The sequence below is a fragment of the Microchirus variegatus genome (assembly GCF_963457635.1).
Source record: "Microchirus variegatus genome assembly, chromosome: 13".
In the NCBI taxonomy this organism is placed as follows: Eukaryota; Metazoa; Chordata; class Actinopteri; order Pleuronectiformes; family Soleidae; genus Microchirus; species Microchirus variegatus.
This window is the reverse complement of record NC_139814.1, coordinates 7152057-7173244: the sequence shown is the minus strand read 5'-3', so window position 1 is coordinate 7173244 and position 21188 is coordinate 7152057. Positions and strand designations below refer to the sequence as shown.

Below are 21188 nucleotides of genomic sequence, written 5' to 3'. Positions count from 1 at the left end.
ATATAGGCGATACAGACTTTTATTTTGTAATGTGCATGACAGCAAGCGGGAACATACTCCTATACAAGGAGTTTTCCCTATGCTACGATTCAACAGTTTGAATGAAAACACCCTGTGTTCTAAAGTGACTCCACCCAGGCTTCACCTAACGGTCAGATTTCCTCCAGCACACATGTCGCTATTTTCAAGCACCACTGATGGAAACAAAAGAAAGTAACATCCTGTTCTTTTATGTGAGAAACACAGCGGGTCGGTGTGATGTATAATAAAACCGAAAGACCTTGGGTGAGTGTGTTTGTTGTAGAAAGTGAGAAAACTACAGAGAAGGGCAGGGAATGGAGAGAAAAGAGGGAGTGTGGTGGCCATGTGCCAGGAAATCAATTCAGTGACCTATATTCAAACTAAAGAGAGCCGGAGAGGGGCAGGGCAGGAGGATCTGAAAGGACAGATTTGTTCTTTCCAAAAAAAAAAAAAAGGGGACGGTCACTGCTGTGGAAGAACTGAGCAGCGTCTGTGTGCATGTGTGGACGACAGAGAACGAGGGAGCATGAGTGAGTTGGTTAGTGCTGGGCGTCAGTTTGACACCAGCCAGGCACTTCAGTGGCTCCGGATCTGTCCGTCTGTCGCCTGAAGCACACAGCTGTGTCGTCTGTCTGAAGATGGTTCTTATCAATCATCTCGCCAAATAATGCACCAGCCTGTCTGTCCATCATCAAAGCATGAGTGTAGACATCAAATTATGTGACTGCAATGCTGATAAACAATCAGAACTGAGCTTAACTAGCTTTTGGAATGATCATAAACTTTATTTACAGAGCACTTTTCTTAACACTGTAACTGTAAGTGCTGAACGATCAAATCAAACCAATTTTAAAACATCAGGGGGCTATATGATTTGGTCAGTTTTGTATTTTTTTATTTAATTTCCATGTGTGTATTTGACATGGACACGTCACATGCCTGTAACTTCAGATTTTTGCATCCATTCATCGTTTACCCCTTTATCGTGCATATGATGGCTGCAGGGCTGACATTGGGCAAAATGTGGGGTACAACCCTGGACACGTCACCAGTGAATCAAAGGGACAGCCCATATAGACAAACAACTGTTCCTTCTCAGGCTCTCACACTGATGAGTGTTTAATTAACCTCTGCCTGTTTTTGGACTGCGGGAGGAAACCAGAGAACCTGGAGGAAACCCACACACACACACGGGGGAGCAAACATGCAAACCACGTCTTTTTCAAGGAAACAGCACTAACCACCATTTGTCCTGTAGGTATAATGTCTTCAAATCATGAGCTTTGTACTCTGCTGTGACTGGTCTATTTTCTTTTTTAGTTATTTATTGATTCTTCTCTTATTATTTGTCCTGCTTATTTCTATCCACTGAGTTTTTAGTCATTATTGAGATTAATGATGACATTGCGTGGGCCACACGGTTGGTGTAGTGGTTAGCACTCAGCAAGAAGACCAGGGTTCGAGCCCAGGTTGGAACAAGGGTGTTTCTGCATGGAGTTTGCATGTTCTCCCCCGTGTGTGGGGGTGTTTTTTCTCCAGGTTCTCCAGCTTCCTCCGACAGTCCAAAAACACGCAATATGGTGATTACCGGTAGGTAAATTGGTCACTCTAAATTGACCTTAGGTGTTAGAGTGAATGGTTGTTTGTCTCTATATGTGGCCCTGCGATGGACTGGCAAACAGTTTGGACAGGGTTTCTTTTTTTGTTTGATTTAAAAAATAAGTAGAGCTCTGTGTTTTACAGCTTAACAAACAACATACATAACAAAAAATCTAATCCAAATCTATTAGACATTTTCAAACAATTGCTGTAAGGTAAAAACAATTACTGAAAGTATTTAAAGTTCACTAATTCACGTTATCAAAACCACTCACAGATGACACACTACATTTACTCTGTACTCTGTTCTACTGTTAGTTTCTCTAGTTTTGAAAACACTTGCAGGTTATTCATTAACAACTTAATCAAGAAAGTGAACGATTCAGATATTCAGGGAGGTTTTGCAGCTCCACTATTATTTTTTATCTTCCAGATTAATTATGTTGGTTTAAACTCAACACTTTATCAAGATTTAGAAGATCAAGCAAAAACATGTTCACATGTTAAGTGTATGTTACTGTTTTGTCAAGAGAGAGATACTGACACTTTTCACTCATTTAGACTATCTCTATTATTACAAAGCTCTGATTCGAAAGGTTATGCGTTTAGCAAACTTACATATTTCTACATTTACCATTTCACTTCCTTTTTTAGTTGTCCAATAAAGGAGAGCAGCAGAGGAAGTGTTGAGAAACTTGACATGCAGCCTTATGTGAGTTCAAACCACAGTCTGAACTCCAGATAGCGAAAAAGAAAAAAAAAAAAGTTTTGCTACACCAGAAAACAGCCAATCAAATCACAGACGTTCACACGGACCAAACAGAGAAGAACCAGGGATTAGTGAGGGCTGACACTTAGTTATGAGTGAATGACATGCAAACACAGAGAGCCACTAAAAATTCAAAGGACTATTTTTAAAGGTCCCGAGGCCAAGCAGAATTCGTCCTACTTTGCCCGAGGGTCAATTCAAGTCTGTTATAGCACATACTCATGTGGAATGTGTGTGTGTGTGTGTGTACCTGGTGTGTATAAGAGCACATCCACAGGCTGAGGGGCAGCCAGCTCCAGCGAAGGGTTAATCTTGTGCTTTAGGGTTTCTGCCGTCGTCTTGGGAACCATCATCGGGACTGCAGGAACACAAAAGATAAGTCCGTGACCTTTACCAGGTGGTAAATGCACAAACGTGACACTGGAGCCCCACAGAGCAATAAAACACACACACATCCACACATAACCTCCAAGTGAATGAGTCTTTAGGGACATAAAGTTTCCAAATTAGTGCACACAAGAAAAACAACATTATCTATAATGAGCGGCATGATCCTTTACCTTCCATCTTAATGCGGTCGAAGTGAGCCAGCTTCGAGGCAGCGTAGATGGCTTTACTGTTCTGAAGGCTGCCCACGACTGCGTCCATTAACAAGGCATTGGTCAGAGCCTGCTGCATGTACTGGGGGTCCTGGAGGGAAATGGATTTATTTGCAGTCACAACAAACATAATTAAAATGCATAATTGGACAAAAAGGTCAAATCGAAGCCAAGTGGGGATTAAAATGTGCAAACCCTAAGCCCAGCAAATAACGTTAAATGTCAATTATGGAACATTATGCTGGTTATTTTCATTATTAATTAATCAACTAAATGTTCGATGATCAAAATATCAGCATATAGTGAAAAACATATATTGACTTTTCTAGAAGAAGCAACTCATTCACGTGTTGTGATGTAGAAGAATAAAAGTATCTCATTTGCTGACTATTTATTTGGCATAAAATATTTACTGATTAATATGATTTATAAAATGAACATACTATATATATATACTATATATACTATATATATATATATATATATATATATATATATATATATATATATATATATATATATATATATATATACATATACATATATACATATATATATAATTGAGAAATGGAAGACGAACATAAAAAGAATTGGGTGAAACAAGAGGGACAATGAGAGGGGGGGAAAAGAAGAGACGTGAGACACAGATTATTACATGATTTACATCATCTGGTTTCACAAAGGAAACCTTCCGTCTTTGTTCGGACTGTGTATTTATGGTAATGTCTGCCTCATGGAATGTCAACCACACCCACAAAGGTCACTGTGGTTCACTGACACACACACGCGCACACACAGTAACTGATACCCAGATAAAGCCATAGTGTGTGTAAGAGAGATAAAAAAGTCAACTCACCAGTTTACTTTCTTATGCATTCATCCGTTTTTAAATGCAACAAACATCTTGCCTGTCTGTTACTCGCATAACTGTCAGAACAGGTCACATGACAGGATTCATACTTGGTGGGTGACTTATGGCGCTTTTCCATTGTACATTTCTAGCACTACTGGACTCCCCTCAACTCAGTTTGGTATCAGTCACGTTTGTTTTCCATGACTTCATAGTACCTCCTCGATGTGGGTAGTCGTCATAGCACGGCTGCACGGAACTGCTGTGACCACTTTTTTATACGCGACACAAAAACACAAACTAGTGATGAGCAGAGCAGTTGCTTTCGGTGTAACTGAATCATTAGAATTAGTTCATTATAAAGATTAGTTCAGTACTTCCTGCGTGACCTGAGCACAGACTCCATCTGACACAGTCACTGAACTGAAATACGACCGAATGGGTTGTGATTCGGCTCACGATCGCTGGCTTCCAGCAGTGCTGTCGCTAAATACAACAGACTCCTCTGTTAAATATTGAGATTTTATACATTTCCTTTGCTAAATGTTGGCGATTAACGCATGTTTTCAGGATTTTTAAAGGGGACATATTATACCCTATTTCTCCATGTTAACCTAGTTCCCTGGTGTCCTAATGAACATGTCTGTGACATGCTTTGGATGAACGATGAAGCACCACAGCAGTTCAATCACCCTGCCAAGACAGCCCTGTTCAGAACCCTCGGTTTAGTAGTATCTCTTTAGTAAAATGAAACTTTACAGGAAGGGACAGGAAATGACATCAGCCACAGAGGCTACTGGGAGCTAACAGCAGTTAGCATTTGAAAAAGTGTTTTTGCAGGCTCTAGCAGGCACATTGCCGTCACATATAACGTGTATCTACTGGACAGATAAATCCTCTGAGTCTGGAAGTTTGTGTAGAACTCTGTGCTGCACTGTGGAGCCAAGAATAGAACTTTTTGCGAATTTGGCGGACTTCTGCAAAGTGCAGCTCCGCGAGACAACAATTCCAGGAATTTAGCCCATTCTGACGTCCAAATGAGCAAAGAAGTCAACAATGCGTGTTTTATCTCCTGTACTTAGACTGAGGAGGACCACAAAAACATGACAACCCGACTGATAGGGCCTCCAGAGTCCCAAATATAAGGATTTAAATGATTAAAAAGTTGATTTTGCATAATATGTGCCCTTTAAATCTTTTTAACTGATCTTGAGCCGAGTAGTGCCAGAATTGTATAATGGAAAAGCGCCATTCTAAGGGCTATCGATTCTAGTTTCCCCACCTTCTCCCTCACACAGTCAAACCCTTATACTCTCACTCACACCCATCAAATACAGCTGTACCTTGTGTTGGTCAGCCATGTTGCGACCGGCCCACATCTCTTTGACCATCAGGTTCCAGAGGTCGGTCTCTGTTTTCAGATTGGCCTCAAACGCCTCCTTCCTGCCCCGAACACGTAGCTTCAGGCTCGGTATCCGCAGGAGCAGGAACGGAGCTGAGGACACCTTCACCTCCTGAAGGGAGACAGATAAAGACGGAGATGCTGATCACCATTACACAATCAATATACTCATCTGATTCTGGCTGTGCGTTGTCCTGATAAAAGCTGTTTTATTTCACTCGATTTAATCATTTTGGTAAATATCAACAGCAAAAGATCAGTGTCCGACTCAGTTATCTCACCTCTAAATCGCGGTACTGTGCCACCTCCACGTATCCCGGTCGTCCATCGGTCAGCAGGAAGAGCCGCCGCTGGGTCATGGCGATCTTCCCGACACCGCGGCTCGTTTTGACCGACGTGGAAAGCTTAAAGACACATTCGCTGGGTTCAATGTGCTCCAACACGGACGCGGGCAAGCTCACCTAATAAACCAAATGACATTAATATGAGCATAAAGAAAAAAAATTCCCACTTATTCATCCTGTGATAAGACTGTACATTCATGCTGGCTGGGATTTCTGGACTGAAAATCTCCATCATCCCTGTGTTTTGGCTAAATTCAATGCTTTCTGCTGCCAAATTGGAACAGATTTGGTGAATCTGAGAAGGTGTGGAACACGTTTGAGGCTTCTTGATGTCGCTGCTACACTGTGCTTGTCAAGATCTTGTACTAACCTACTCCACTGTACTTATCGAAAATCAGAATACTGAGTATGCTTTGTGTAGTATTTGCATTACACTGCTAAAAACAATGTTATTTGCCTAAAAATCACCAGAAATTACAATAACAAGAGTCCACTGTTTGTTAAAAAACATTTTTTTTTTTTTTTAAATGGTTGAAGCAATAAAACCTTATTGTTATAATTCAAGTTTGCTTTCAAATAATGAACTTAATCGTGACGACACCAGTGTTTTCATTTCCACACAATATGACCCATATTTGATAGAAAGTAAATGGTAAGTTTGAGTGACTACGCTGTGATTACACTGTAAAAACATACAGTACATACAGACCTCCTGTGCTTCAGCCTCAGTTTCCTTCCAAATGGTGTAAAATACTCGGAACAAATCTGGACCGACCTGCTTCTGATGACCTGCATCAAACACAAGCAAATTTAGAATAAATACATTACATTAGGGCTGCACCTAAAAATTATTTTTGACAAATGATTCTTCTGTGACAGGTTATTACTTTGTAGATGAATCAATTAAATGTACATTGGTCAGTGATGAAATTGATTACGTTCTCATTACGTCTTGTTTTGTCCACAAACCAATTTTAGGAAGCAAAGAAACTGGAAAATATTCACATTGAAGAAGCTGAAAATTCAGGGAGTTAAAGTAATCAGTTAATCATTGTAGCACTATGTTACATTACAAATTAGTATAAAATATAGACATGACTGAGCTGCACCAAAACACCAAAAGAAGCAGAAGAAGAGGGAAGATGAACGAGATATAAATTGCACCGATTAATAAAATGAGTATGAAGGTTAAGGAGACGGAAAAGGAGGCAGTCATGCAACATTACTGATGCCAACCACATAAAACGCCAAAGAAGAACAATATCAAAAATGCCCTGCGCACACTCTCACACACATACACTCAAACATATTAGTTCTGACGTAACCAACGTCACCTCATTCCAAGCAGTGAACAGTGTCGGTGTGTCTGCAGTGAGAGAGGCTGGGGGTTGACATATTTACTGTATGTGTACAACAATGACTGCATACAGTACAGTATGAGTGTGTACTGCTGTGCCGCGCACACACACACACACACACACACACACACACACACACACACACACCCCTACACAACATCCCATACTCACACACACACACCATCTTTCAATGGCCACGCTGAGAAACGACGAGTTCAAAATTCACATAGAAACAAAGTCACGGGGCAAGTTAGAGCATTGTATTAAAACTAACCTAATTAAATACATGATTTTTTTAAAGGTCACAGTGACCTTCAACAATCAAAGTCTAATTCAGTGGTTCCATCTGTAACAGTATTGAGCTCTCAAAGTAACATCACTATCACTAATAATGTTAGTCCTGTTTTCCCAGGAGGCAGATTTATGCCCAACATCATCATCCTCCTCCTCCTCTTCCTCACATACACACACGGGTATAGTGAAATTAGATTAAGATGGAGCGAGAGATAAGATGTCTCTAATCATTATTATTTAATTAAATATTATTATTTTCTACGCACTCTGGTCATTCCCTCAGCTCCACTCGAATCACATACCCTGGCATATACAGTAGAACAGTGTTTCCGATTTACCACCAGAGGAAGCTCGCGTAGCACTGGTGATACACGTACCACAGTTTGAGAACCATGGGTCCAACTGAATGCTTGCATCAAATTTGAAGATGTTCCCTCAATGCTTCCTTGAAATATCAAGATAATAACTTAAAGGACTTCATGTTGACCCACAGCTACTTCTGTTACTACTGTATATACAAGCATTGTACAAGCCTTCTTGCTCTATTGCGCCACCTGTTTCCTTAACCATTTAACACAGAGTGTATCGCATTACAGTAATTACACGACGGTTCGGAAACATTGCGACGGTTTCTGAAAGATGAGAAGTTGTATGTCAAAAGCCAACATATGGGTATTTTGGTCATTTCACTTGTTGCAGGAAGCCAGCGAATCAGCGTCTTGGCCACCAGAGAGGGAAAAAGAGGGAAGAATGGCTGTGCATAGTTTCAGTTTTTTGGCCTGTTTTAGGACATAATAATTTAAAAATATTGATTTTTATTTCTTTTATTTCTTTTAAATATGTTTTATACTATTCAAATTTCAAATTTAACACGCACAACTACAGTGGTTTTTCTTCATTTTAAATTGTTAATACACTATTTCAGCATGCAATGAATTGTAAATAACTGCCAGATATTGAATGTTATTCTGAAAAAATGGGCAATTTACTGACCCTTTTATGATTAAAATAAGCAACAAAAAAAGTCCAGACGGACATTTTGAAGCTCAAGTGTTAAAGGTGCCATATGTAAGAGTGTGGCCAAAAACAGTTACTACATTCAAATTCTAAATACCAAGGTCTTTTTGGATTTCGTTTTCTGACGTATCTGGCAACCCGTGGTTGCTCGGCAGCAGAGACTCTACTGACTGCAATGATTGGTAGACGGCGGTAGGTGGCGCCACATGCCAAAACATGATTTCAAAACATAAACATGATTTTCAGTCTGCAAAATATCTTTTTTAATGCAGATATTTTGTCTGTACTGTTGTTGTTGGTGAGTTCAGTTTGTTATATGAACATTATTCATGAGTCTCTGTGACATATTAGGAGGATTTTATGGCCAGTTGCTTTAGATTTATTACATAATGCACCTTTAACATTCGGATCACCAACACTGCCACAAAAATAATTGGTCTACAAACTCCAAACCAACAAGAACAAAACAGCAAGGCCATCACACATGCAATATCACAGGACGCTACGCACACACACACACAATTAATCATTTCCAGCTCCTATCATCACAAAGGAGATTCAAAGGTATAAAATGCAATAAAGCCCTCTTCAGCAGAAGCCTAACACCTTCAGCCATCTACACTTTAAGCAAAACAAAGCCATATATCTAATGTATATGATATGTTTTTTCTTTTGTGTCTGACCTTTTCATGATCTGCATGTTTTTTGTGAAACATGCAAATGTACAGAAACTGTGAAAACGAAGTTCCCCAAGGGGACAATAAATAAATAAGCTTACTAACTCATCATGTTCACAAGAACGGAACAGATACAGACAACCTTTTATTAATATTAATGCCAGGAAAGGACACATAAAAAAGTATTTTTTTATATTATCTAGGTAGGTTTACATCAGAAAATGTTAATTATTTACAGTCATGTGCATCAGAATCTACCAACCATGTCATCACCAACATCCTGGTTCAACAGGAAATAATGAAGACCATAAATTTCACAAGACCTCAATAAACTGCTTCATTATAGCTTCAGAAGTACAGTGATGGAGAAATATATTTTCCCCTCTGCCTCACTCTTGACCTCACTGTACAATATTCCAAAAAAGAGAGAGAAATAACACCAGTGGAGGAAAGAAAAGCTTAGTCAAGATACCAAACAGGACATAATGTGGAGGACATGATAAGCTCTCACTCCAACGTTAAATTCTTGCTTTTCCAGCTAAAAACTTCCACTTCTGGAAACATTTTTTAAGCTTCTCACAGTTTCCTTCCTCTCCTAAGTTCTTATCTTGAACACAAATAGGTCACATCACACATGTATCAAATATATTTTCTTTGACTCCTATGCTCACAGTCAGTTGGCAGGAATGTTGTCAGGTCACGCTCAGGCCTCACAGCTCGGCTCAGACCGAGGCGAGACGTGTTTGAATTCATATAAATAAAAAATACTGAAAGCAAAGACAGAAAGGGGTGGCAAAAGAAAAGGTATTTTCAGGAAACTCAAAATGACTAATCATCAGCTAATTGCTTTTAAATGATCAGCGGAGCCCTGTTTGCACTTACAACAGGACAAACTCTCCTTCTTCGAGAGCCAGTGACGTTAATGATTAACCTCAGGGATAAATATTTGCCCGGAAAAAAGAGAGAAGAAGGAAAAAAAAGAAGGGTACAGCTGCCTGGTACAGCATTTAAATGAACAGGGTAGTAAGTACAGCACACACAAAGATAAATATACATGTATATGTAGTATGATAGTGAAGTACTGACCAACAGTTAGAGCATCGAAGAGTCTGTGTATCGTCCCTTGGTCTTTTACAATCCCAGACTCCTGGACACATTTCACAAACTCCTCCAGCTGCATGTATGTTTTCGGCAGCTTGAATCGCTTCACGGCATCTTCCTCGTGGCCGTTTCCGTGGCGCGCTCGCTCCCGCTCCTGGTCCCGCTTTACTCGGCTGATGAGACGCTTGAGCTCCGGACGTCTGTCTGCCTGTAGAGAGATTTGTAACAAGTGTTATTTCTGCAGCCGTAAGCACTGAGTATTTGGACTTGTTTTGTCTAATAAACGCTCCACGAATCATTTATTATCAAAACTGCAGATGTGACAACATCACTATGGCGGAGACGCTCAGAGACTGTGAACTGTGACATTGATAACCATTATATAAACAATTATTCATTCAATTTATCTGTTGATTATTTTCTCAATTAATCAAGTATTTGTTTGGCCCCCCAAAAAATTAAAATATTATAAACGTATAGTTTGCCAGACCTCAAAATCATGATGTCCTTAAATGTCTTATTTTGTCCATAATGTAAAATGTATTCATTTTACTGGAGCAAAGAAACCAGAAAATATTCACTTTTAAGAAGCTAAAAATTAATTTAGCAATTGATTAATAATTGATTGATCATTGCAGCCCTAACCCAATTTCATTAGACCAGTTACTGTTGATGGAGTGAATTGTTTGGCAGATGATATTAACTCTACATGCAGAGTTTTAGCCGAAAAGAAGAGAAAACTAAACTTCAACGTTTTGTGGCTGCTGATGTTAACCCTTTAAGGTACTACTCAAGCTGAACTCACCAAAACTAAATTAATGTGACTTGTTCTGAATGTTATGAATTATGCAAACCAGGTTTATTATGAACAGACATCTCAACCGTTTGGTAGAGGCCTGTATGTATAATACAGTAGGGTCTAATTAAAAAAAAATATATGTATATATATATATATATATATATATATATATATATATATATATATATATATATATATTGTTTGTTGTTATTGTTATCATAAGTAAATAAAATAATAAAAAATGCAAAGAAATCATTTTTCCTTTGCTTTTTTCTTGGTGCGTACCTTAAAGGGTTAATTTAATGAAGTGAATCCTGGAAAGATTGACAGATATGACTTCATTCAGTCTGGACCAACCTGTAAGCGTTCACTTTCTGGCATAGAGTCAACCAGTGACTTAACCATCTGAGAGGGAAAGATATCCGAGTCTGTTTTATAAAGACTCTGGAAATCCTCCAATGCATCCAGACGCTTGTTGGACACAGTGTTCACCAAACCACGCAGGTAGTGATACCTGAAAAGAAAAGACAGAGGGATTTGATTGGATGTCTAACAAATTAAAAGACTCTTTTTATTATTATATAGCAGCAACATTTTTGCTCTGGATCAAGTACCTTGCCAGGAGAGCAGACTCCTCAGGTGGTGTAGCACTAATAGCCTTCCCCAGTGAAGCCACCATGTCAGAATAGTAGTTCTGTACATAATGATAAGCCAGAGGAGGGGGGAACTCTGGGAGACGGAAAACCTTCACTGCCTTCTGGAGGAACTTCAACCCTGGAATAAAAGAAATTCAATTAAAACATGAATTAACAAACCCATGAATTAACTCTCCATCTACCCCCTACTCCTCCACTGGTACTGACCAATATCAGGAGTCATCTTTCTGAGGGAGGCTGGCCGACTGCAGCTGACGGCGGTCACGGTGTCATTAGCAGACTGCTCCAGGTTAGGCAGACTGGCTCCCAGCCTCTTACTCAGTCTGTCACTGGGGTTGGTGTAGCTGTTGTAGCCACTTCTGGACAGTTCAGACATGGGAGGACGACGTGGAGACTCGGTCAGTGCTCGATTCCTGCAGAGAAACAAGAATATTGAGGGACAGATGAAGAGGTTGAATTATTGTGGTAGTCGATGTTTACACTGGAACCTATACGTAATATAGTTGTAAAAGTCCAGTGTGCCACACCTAAAGTAGATTAGGGAACACATATTCACCATTAACTAGGTGAAGTAGCATACTAGCCCTTTATTAATAAATATAAAGCACATATTAACACCTTATTTAGGAAAAATCTTAATTCATGTCATAAAAGAGGTAGCATAACGTTATGGAATAGGGTGTTAATATGTGCTTAATTATTACTAATAAAGGGCTAGTATGCTACTTATATAATAGTAAGCACCTAGTTAATGGTGAATATGAGTTCCCTAATCTAAAATGTTACCTACTCCAAAGCAAAAAAAAATCTGAAATGTTATTTTAAAGTGATAAATAAACCTGCCTAAATGTTAAAGAATTTACCTTTAATCAATTGGACGTATGCTGTGTAAAGCAAGATGACTTATCGTTGTTGTTTTTACATGTTCTCAGTTGTGAGGTCAACAGTTGTACACCTGTTTCAGCTCCTGTCCGTTTGTTTACTTTTCAATGGAACTAGACAAATAACTAAATCTAAATAAATAAAACTAAGATAAATCATTTTGGGCACTTTCTTTCAGTGTCTTTGCAATTTTCGGGGGATTAAATTTAAAGGTACTATATGTGAGAACTGACCGGAACGCCTCCTCATGGAGGTGTCCAGGAGGCATCCTAACCAGATGCTTGAACTACACTCTAAGAAATAAGGGTTCCAAAAGGGTTCTTCTATAAAGGCTGAGGTTCTACCTGGAACCATTCGCTTATGAAAACCCCTTTTTCAAGCCTTCTTGGTAACACTAATGGTTCCAGTAAGAACCATTTTGATGCAGAGAACCCTTTAAAACCCCCTTCCTGAATAAAGGGTTCTAACCCTTTAATAATTTGTCATGGATACAAATTAAGAGTTCCATTCTGACGAAAATAAGAAACGCATGCTAGAAAAAAAGCAATGGTTGCAAACATCAATTATTGTGACTTAATCAGTCTAAAATATTTAAGAAATGCTTATCTAGAGTTGGCAGAAACAGAGTTGACACGTTTTGTCTCGGGAGTGTTACCTCAGTCCCTGAGTTATGTCACCAGCCTCATACCTGGGTACATTGTTACGCGTTTTCTGCTCCATGCGACTGAAGGTGTCCTGTTTCCTGTTCAGCCTGTCTCGCAGGAATGAGTGGAAGATATGAGTGTCTAATACCTGCAGCGACGAACCAAGAAAATGTGCAGTACACATAGTTAGCATCTGTTTGTGTGTGAACATGACTGTGCGCGTGCTGTGCGTGTTTACCTTCTTGTAAAAGCACTGGTCTGCTGGATCCCTGGTCCTCAGAAACTCCTCACTGTTAAAAACTCTGTGCTCATGGTTCAAAAAGTCCTGAACGCCTCTTATGGAGATAACAGACAGTGTGATTTAGAAAAAAAAGGAACAATAAACTCATGAACATGGCGATTGCGGCAGAGCCCGACCTGAAAATGTTGACCACCAGCTCCAGGGCGATGTTTTGTATCTGTGTGTTCAGTCGTCTCTGCCAGTCCCGGCGTTGACACCGCAGGGTGTTGGCATCAGTGCCCGCTCCGAGGTGACACAGTTCCAGGTCATAATGAAGCTGAAGAGCCTCGGCTCTGAACACACACACACACACACACAACAGTTACATGAACGGTATGTAAAAAGATGTAACCTGAGAAAAGCAGCTGAAAATGCACAAGATCTCAACTAATATGAGATTAATCTCAGGTGTAGTGAATTTCCCGGTGCTTTTTCAATTCTGCCGTCCTCTGTGTCTTTGGTGATTCCTGACTTTTTCATCATCCTATTGCAAAACATCTATCCACCGTCTCCACTTTTTATGAAAACAGCCAGTGAAGAAACCTGGTATACATGTTGTACGTTATATATGTCCATAGATAACACAACACACAGCTCTATAGGAAGCCTAACCATGAGCTCAGACCATAATAAACAGATATGCAGAAATACTGTACATACAAAAAGAGCAAAGTTTTGCAACAAGAAAGAAAGTATAATAAAGGATTTTTACATTGTACCGCAGTGTTAATGTGTTACCTTGACATAAAGCACTCAGCTGCAGCCACAGGAATATACGGTAGGTCAATGGATTCAGACCAGGATGACTGAATGCTGCCGTCATCAACATTCACCAGGATAAGATCTTCTGTCTCCTACAGTAAAACAAACACACACACACACAGCCACGGTTGTTGTAGGTACAATGGGCACAATTCATTTCTACACAATCTACACTGAGTCCAGCTCTGTTAAGATGAACAGGCTGCTACTGTTGAATGTACCGTTTGTGTAAAAGACTCAGAATAAAGATGAATGCAGCGGAGAATAAAGCGGTTATTGTTAAATACCTCATATGCAATACATTATATTGGACATTTGATTACACTTTCCATTTTGTTTGCAAATTAAAAGGGCAGAGTTACAAAAAAGTTATCTTATTTGAGCGTTGTCCAAAGTTGTCAATATACTGTATCCAGATCCGGTTCCTAATGACCACAAAAAACTAATGATGTTTTCTTTGTGCAGCTCCCAAGCACACAAATAAAATAATCCAAAAAAATGAACTCCTTGGTGAAGGTAATAAAAGAAGACTTGAGACTTTAGTGATATTTGAATACCCACGGCAGCAACTTCTTCAAAGTGACTGATGTGGCAGCCCATCAGGAAGGCAGTGGGAGCCATGAGGAAGTCCAACATTCCTCTGGCTAAGACGGGGACGTACGGGTGCTGCCAGGACAGAGGCTGAAAGGAATGTCAGAGCATTAATTCAGTCGTACAACGTTGAAGTTCATTCTACAGCCATTGTAACTCAGTAGGTGAAGGGTGTGACGCTGTTAGTTTCACGCTGACCTGCAGGTACAACAGAACACACTCTGCAACCAGAGTGAGTCGAGCCCAGTCAGACGAGAAGAAGACCAGTCTCTGTTCTTGGAGAAGGCAGGAGAGCACCTGGAGAGGAGACAGCACCAGAAGAGACACTAAACAACACGACATCCACACCAAACTGGACATATGAAACTGTTTCACCCATTTTGTTCACTTGGTCAAATAACGAATAAACATTTGGATTAAATTTGACCAGTTCCTTTAATTTTTTTTCACATCTTTTACTCATAAAACTTGGTATAATTGACAGAAACACAGTGAAGATCAGTCCAGGACTTTTAACCTTGGTAAATTTGATTTCTCTGAGTGGCATCTGCTTTATATTTCATTAATTTAATTGAAATCTCTATTAATGACAAAAAATGTCAAATCTTGCACTTCTAAAATCAAAATGACTGCAATTTCCATTAGAGCCAGTGTTCATTCCTCCACTCATGTTTTGTGCCATTCTAGATTGTATTCTTTCTACCATAATACATTACTGAGTGTACCAGGCTGTCTATTTTACCTGGAGGAGTGCTGTGTGTGTGAAACAGAGGAAAGGCAGATGCAGGTCGATGTCGATCACCGGACTGTCCCGATCGTCTCTGGACGGAAGAACCACGTGCAGAGGACGAAGACTGAAGGACTAACGCACACACACAAACACACAAACGTAAATCACAGTCGGGTTCTAGCAAAAGTCAAAGACAAAGGCAGGAAAAGGTACGTTTGGCTGGAAGGAGGAAAAGGAAGCAATGAAAGAGAAAGAAAGACTTGAGTTTCTTTCTGACCACATGTAGCTGTCCAGGAGGTGGTAAAGGGACCAGTGAGAGTTTGGCGGAAAACTCCTTGATAGTTTCCTCAAAGTCTGTTTGTCTTGCAGGCCGTAACTGGACCAGGAGACTAAGAGAGAGAGAGAGGCGTGAGACAAACATGCAGATACATTTCTGCGTATTACTTAACCAAGGTCAGGTTATTAATCCTTGAACAGAGATAATTACCATGACAAACAGTCTCTTAGAGCATTGTAATAGGGGAACTTGGAGATGACGCAGACAGCAAAGGGTGCATAGAGACGTGCTTTTGATGAATTCCATCTGTGGCCGTTATGGACAACACCTTCATGACAGGACTGACAAAAACAAACTGTCGTCATTCGCTGGACTCAACATGTTGTTCCTCAAAGTTTTAGACATGGTGTGTGTGTGTATGTGTGTGTGTGTGTGTGTGTGTTGTACCTGCACAGCTCTGTAATACTGCACGACAACTCCATGGGTTCGGTTCCCAAACAAGTCGGTAAAAACCAGGAAGTGATAACTGTCTTCCCTCTGCTCCGTGGCTAACTGAAGACCACCTATGAAAATCAAGCAGAGGATACTGTATGTGACTGAAAGAGCAGAGCCATACACATTCATGTGATGTTGGAGTTACTGTAAATACCAGTTTTTACACATAAATACCCTGAACTACAAACATTTCAAGCTGAAATTAAGGACTAGTCATTTTGCAGAAGCTCTGTGTCATTCCACTTTGTTCTATGAAAGAGTTAGAGGAGTGAGACAAAAGTGTCTGCCTCTGGAAATGGCACCTCTGCTTAAGTAGATAATAATAGGTTAGTCCTCCTAGACGCACAAGAAATACACTCACTGGCCACTTTGTTAGGTACACCTGTTCAACTGCTTGTTAACGCAAATATCTGATCCGCCAATCATGTAGCGGCAACTCAGACATGCTTCAAGACGACCTGCTGAAGCTCAAACTGAGCATCGGAATGAGGGAGAAAGATGTTTTAAGTGACTTAAACAGAAATAACTGATTTACTGAGATGTGCAATCATCTCTAGGGTTTACAGAGAATGATCCAATTAAAGAGAAAACATCCAGTGAACAGCAGTTTCTCTGGGTAAAAATGCCTCATGCCTCAGCCAAGATTTGCAGACCATCTCTGAACTAGGGCTTGTCCATATGGGAAAAACATGTCAAGATATACTTTTTTACATCATTTGATATTGATATATCGCAATATAAATTAATTCATTATGTCTGTAAGGCTGAGCAATATGACTTATAAACAATATCTGGATATTTTTAGGCTATATACCCCAACATACTAAGTATATGGGGATATAATGCTGCTCGCAGGTACTGTATTACATGCTTGAAATGTAAGTTATTACAATTAATTTCACATAATAACTGCTTTATTTCTTTGGCTTTCTTTTTTTAAATCAATAATAAACATGGTCAAATTCTGCAATGACACAAATAATAAGCTATAATTAGCCTAAAGAAGTGTTATTGGGTGACCTTTAAAAAATATAATGTTTTTATCTATGTACACTATGTTCATTATTTCATGCATTCATAGTTTCATTAATATACTCAATATAATAAATATCATGATTACCAATGTCTTTAAAACCAGGAAAAATCATCACAAATATCCTCACAAATACCACGATATGAGAAGCAGATGGGCTGCAGCAACAGAAGACAACACCAGGGACCACCTATGTTACTTAATTAGGTGTCCTATGTACCTAATAAAGTGGCCAGTAGGTTTGATAAGTCCATCCATGTTATTTAAATATAAAATGTCACATAATAAAAAGACATTATACCAGGGAAACATAGCTGGGGCAGAGCAATGAGGTCCAGGTCCTTTGGAACACTGATGTCCTCTGTCGCTGACGACACTTCTGTGCGACTGGCTGCGTCTCCATTTAATAAAGGCTCTGGAGCGCGATCTCGCCTCTTCTGCAGAAAGCAAAACAAAGAAAAACAGAATTTATTTTAATCCTGGGATCAGACTCACGCACATTATTACTGCTGACATTTATCCTGAACACTGGACGAAAATAATTGGACAAAACTTCACCTTTCCAAATACAAACAACAGAAAGTGAGGATACCTTCTTAATGAAGCTCTTCCTCCTCTGGACACGGCTGAAAGCCGGACCAATCGCCTGGCTGGAGTTGGTCTCTTTGGTAACAAAGGGGGGTGCATGGACGTGCAGCACCTCCGCTTCTAGCACGTTGTGTTCGTTTATCTTCGTCTGCTGATGAAGCTGCGAGACGGTTTGGAAATTTAACAAGATTTTATTGGAACATGGTTGTGACAGTATACGTTTATGCCTCCAAAGAGATATTCCAACACATACACACTACCGTTCAAAAGTTTGGGCTCACCTTTAGAATTTTTTTGTGTTTTCCATTAAAACGCACACTTTTATTCATCAAAAGAGTTGCAGAATGAATAGTAAATACAGTTAAGACATTGACAAGATAGAAAATAATGATTTTTATACTAATCCTTTTGCGTTCCTCAAAGAATCAGCAAAACAGCTGTGCTAACATAATTGCACAAGGGTTTTCTCATCATCCAATAGCCTTGTAACGCGATTAGCAAACACAATGTACCATTAGAACACTGGAGAGATGGTTGCTGGAAATGGGCCTCTATACACCTATGTACATACTCCATTAAAAACCAGATGTTTGCAGCTAGATTAGCCGTTTACCACATTAACAATGTATAGAGTGTATTTCTGGTTCATTTAATGTTATATTCATTGAATAAAAGTGCTTTTCCTTCAAAAATAAGGACGTTTCTAAGTGACCCCAAACTTTTGCACGGTAGTGTATAATGTCTGAATTAGCAAAGGTGCCACATTATGGAGAAGTCAGGATTAGTGAAAACGGCTAACATCATGATGGGAATTCATACCACATGAAGGTCTCGAAGTTTATCAATGGGGGCCCCAATCACAACACATGCCTCCAGCAGTCCAGACGGGAGGTCAGCCATCACAGATGTGCACTGTGAGAGAAAAAACAAAACACACTTTTTGTATTTGGATCAAATTTAATGAGTTAATCATTGATTAAACCCTTTATTCCTCTATTACAGCAGCAATCGGCGCGATGGCCCTACTGTATCCACTCAGAACTGAGAGCTTTGTCGAGCATAAAAAATCTGATGTGATCTGACTGAGTTTTAGGGCCATTTGATGAATTCTGCAGGAATTCTAGCCAAAAAAAATAAATTCTGCTACCACTAGCCAACGGATACCAGCGATCTTCTGCCGAGACAGACTCTACTGACCTCACCTTCTTTTGATCTGTATGTGGGTTACCACGGCAACCATAGTAGTGGCCACAAGGAACATCATGCAGCAAGTTTCCGTCCCACCCAAAATCCCTTTTTTAGGGCCAATCAATCCATGATGATTAGCTGCAAAGCCAGTTATTGCGCTGCCTACTGGCAACAGGATGTACGTCTTAATAACAAACACTGTTTGATCAAATGTAGTCTACATTTGCTATACTCTGACATAACGAATGGTTGGTGCCCTCTCTATAAGGACACACAATAGCCACTGTGGTTGCTCAACACCCCGACATTCAGCCCTGGTTTTAGTTTCTAAACACAGCAAGACATTTGGTCTTGCTTGGTCTTGACACCAGGTTCTCCGGTTTCCTCCCACAGTCCAGAAAACATACAGAGGTTAATCGGACACTCTCTGTCCAGGGTGTAACCCGCCTTTCACCCTATGTCAGCAGCTGGTTCTGGCTGCAGCGCCCTCACTGACCCTCATGTTGAGGATAAAGCAGTAGACAGTGAACGTCTCTGCTGGTGTTTGACCAGCGGAGGAAATAGTGCAACGCAGCTGTTTTCAGGCAGAGTTGAACCAGTGAGAGTGTGGTCGACTGAGGAATCTCGAACAAAATGTCCTGTTTCTCTGAATTTCTAATTAGAGGGCCATTTAAATTGGTATATAATCAAATATAATGTGATCATTCATCACCCTTGTTATAGTTACAGAGCACCACTTGTGAAGTAATACAACGCGGATGACGTCAAAGGCGAGAGGCCACAATGGAGTTTACATTTAGTTTAAATTTAAACTATGAATCACAAGAGATTCGCTGAGTTAAGTTTATCAAATGACTAAACTAGGACTTGAGCAACACTGTAGTTTTTATTTATGCACTCATTTTAACCACCATTTCCCCCCCAATGAGGGTCAATAAAATGTTAAACTATAACATTAACAAGATAAAAATGAAGCAAAACCTCAGTTCTTTCTTACTGTCAGGAATTACACACACCAAGACTTCTCCTTTCCAGCAAACTCCTCCAGATGCGTGTCTACACACACACACAATCTCACAATCATGAGGGCACACACATACACAAAGCAGATGTGAGGTTTGGTTACCGGTGCAGTAAACATGTTTGTCAGCAGCATCGACTGCACTAAACAGTACAGCAGCACTGTTAGTGGTTTTTACATTTCATAAAAATGACTCACACTGGATTTGTTTACTATTTTCAGTATTGACAGTGGAGTTCTGTGTTCCATCAATGAAACCAAATGTTGGCTGTTTGTCAGGTCTGTTCTTGTTAGACCTCTGACCAAAAATCCATTAGCAAATATTGTGATTTTCGATCTGTCTCAGTGGCCTCACCTTATTCATCCAAGCTGTTGCAGCCTCAGACTCGAGGCAAAATATGTGGCTCAAAAACAGAGACAACAGAGCATTTTAGGTGATTTCAGTGTGAGAAAACCAGAGCAGGTCTGGGATATAACAATTCTGTGATAATCAATACATAGCAAGACAATCATATAGTGATACATCATGATATCTCGTCAATTATCCCACTGTAAACATCTTCTTCAGTCAGGTAACTTCATCCCAAGTTTCACTCATTCACTTGAGCAGCGCCACCGTGAGGAGTCATGAAGTAGGAACTGTTTACTATAGCGCACCTTAATTTGTCAATTAAAATAACATCGATATTTGCCCTGGGGTATTGATTATTGTATTGCACGAGGAAGGACATTGTTATATCTACAAATTTCTCTTTGTTCTTCTTTTACAGGTATCGTTGTTTTGTGTGTACAGTACTTTGGTCAAGTGAGGTTGTTTTTAAATGTGCTATATAAATAAAAAGAATGAATAGTACTATAAAAATGCATTAAAACGAAAAAAAAAACGTCTACTTTTGACTGTCAGTGTTAATAAAAAGGGCCATAATATCATGGGCTGTCTTCACACTGCAGGTAAATCAAATGTCTTTCTCTTTTCAAGCAGACTGTGTGCAAAACCCGATATTTGAACTCCAGTTCTATGTTTATATTGTGTCTATTTTCTGTCCAGGTAGATTTAGTCACATTAAACATGTAGTGCAGTGCACATACCCATGTGTGAGTATCATCACGTCCACACAGAGCACTGCTTTAAGTCTTTATTCATCTACATACTTGCACAGTGAATCCGTCTATCCGGGTGAACACATCCATGAATAAACATCTGACTTGCA

The 21188-nt window shown here is 39.7% G+C and overlaps 1 protein-coding gene across 1 annotated transcript in view; it reads right to left on the bottom strand.

Annotated features, from left to right (window-relative positions):
* Window positions 1–21188, bottom strand: part of dennd3a (DENN/MADD domain containing 3a) — a 32588-nt gene that overhangs the window by 8811 nt on the left and 2589 nt on the right. The window contains exons 2-23 of the mRNA XM_083900210.1: window positions 18588–18680; window positions 17773–17928; window positions 17482–17617; window positions 16100–16215; window positions 15863–15993; window positions 15653–15764; window positions 15388–15507; window positions 14844–14942; window positions 14616–14735; window positions 14031–14146; window positions 13430–13585; window positions 13251–13347; window positions 13057–13160; window positions 11694–11899; window positions 11445–11604; window positions 11188–11344; window positions 10017–10239; window positions 6294–6373; window positions 5522–5701; window positions 5182–5352; window positions 2950–3079; window positions 2640–2747 (exon numbers count right to left, since the gene is read on the bottom strand). Coding sequence (XP_083756336.1) covers window positions 2640–2747; window positions 2950–3079; window positions 5182–5352; window positions 5522–5701; window positions 6294–6373; window positions 10017–10239; window positions 11188–11344; window positions 11445–11604; window positions 11694–11899; window positions 13057–13160; window positions 13251–13347; window positions 13430–13585; window positions 14031–14146; window positions 14616–14735; window positions 14844–14942; window positions 15388–15507; window positions 15653–15764; window positions 15863–15993; window positions 16100–16215; window positions 17482–17617; window positions 17773–17928; window positions 18588–18668 — 2959 coding nt within the window. The 5' untranslated portion in view covers window positions 18669–18680. The remainder of the gene's footprint in view (window positions 1–2639; window positions 2748–2949; window positions 3080–5181; window positions 5353–5521; window positions 5702–6293; window positions 6374–10016; window positions 10240–11187; window positions 11345–11444; window positions 11605–11693; window positions 11900–13056; window positions 13161–13250; window positions 13348–13429; window positions 13586–14030; window positions 14147–14615; window positions 14736–14843; window positions 14943–15387; window positions 15508–15652; window positions 15765–15862; window positions 15994–16099; window positions 16216–17481; window positions 17618–17772; window positions 17929–18587; window positions 18681–21188) is intronic.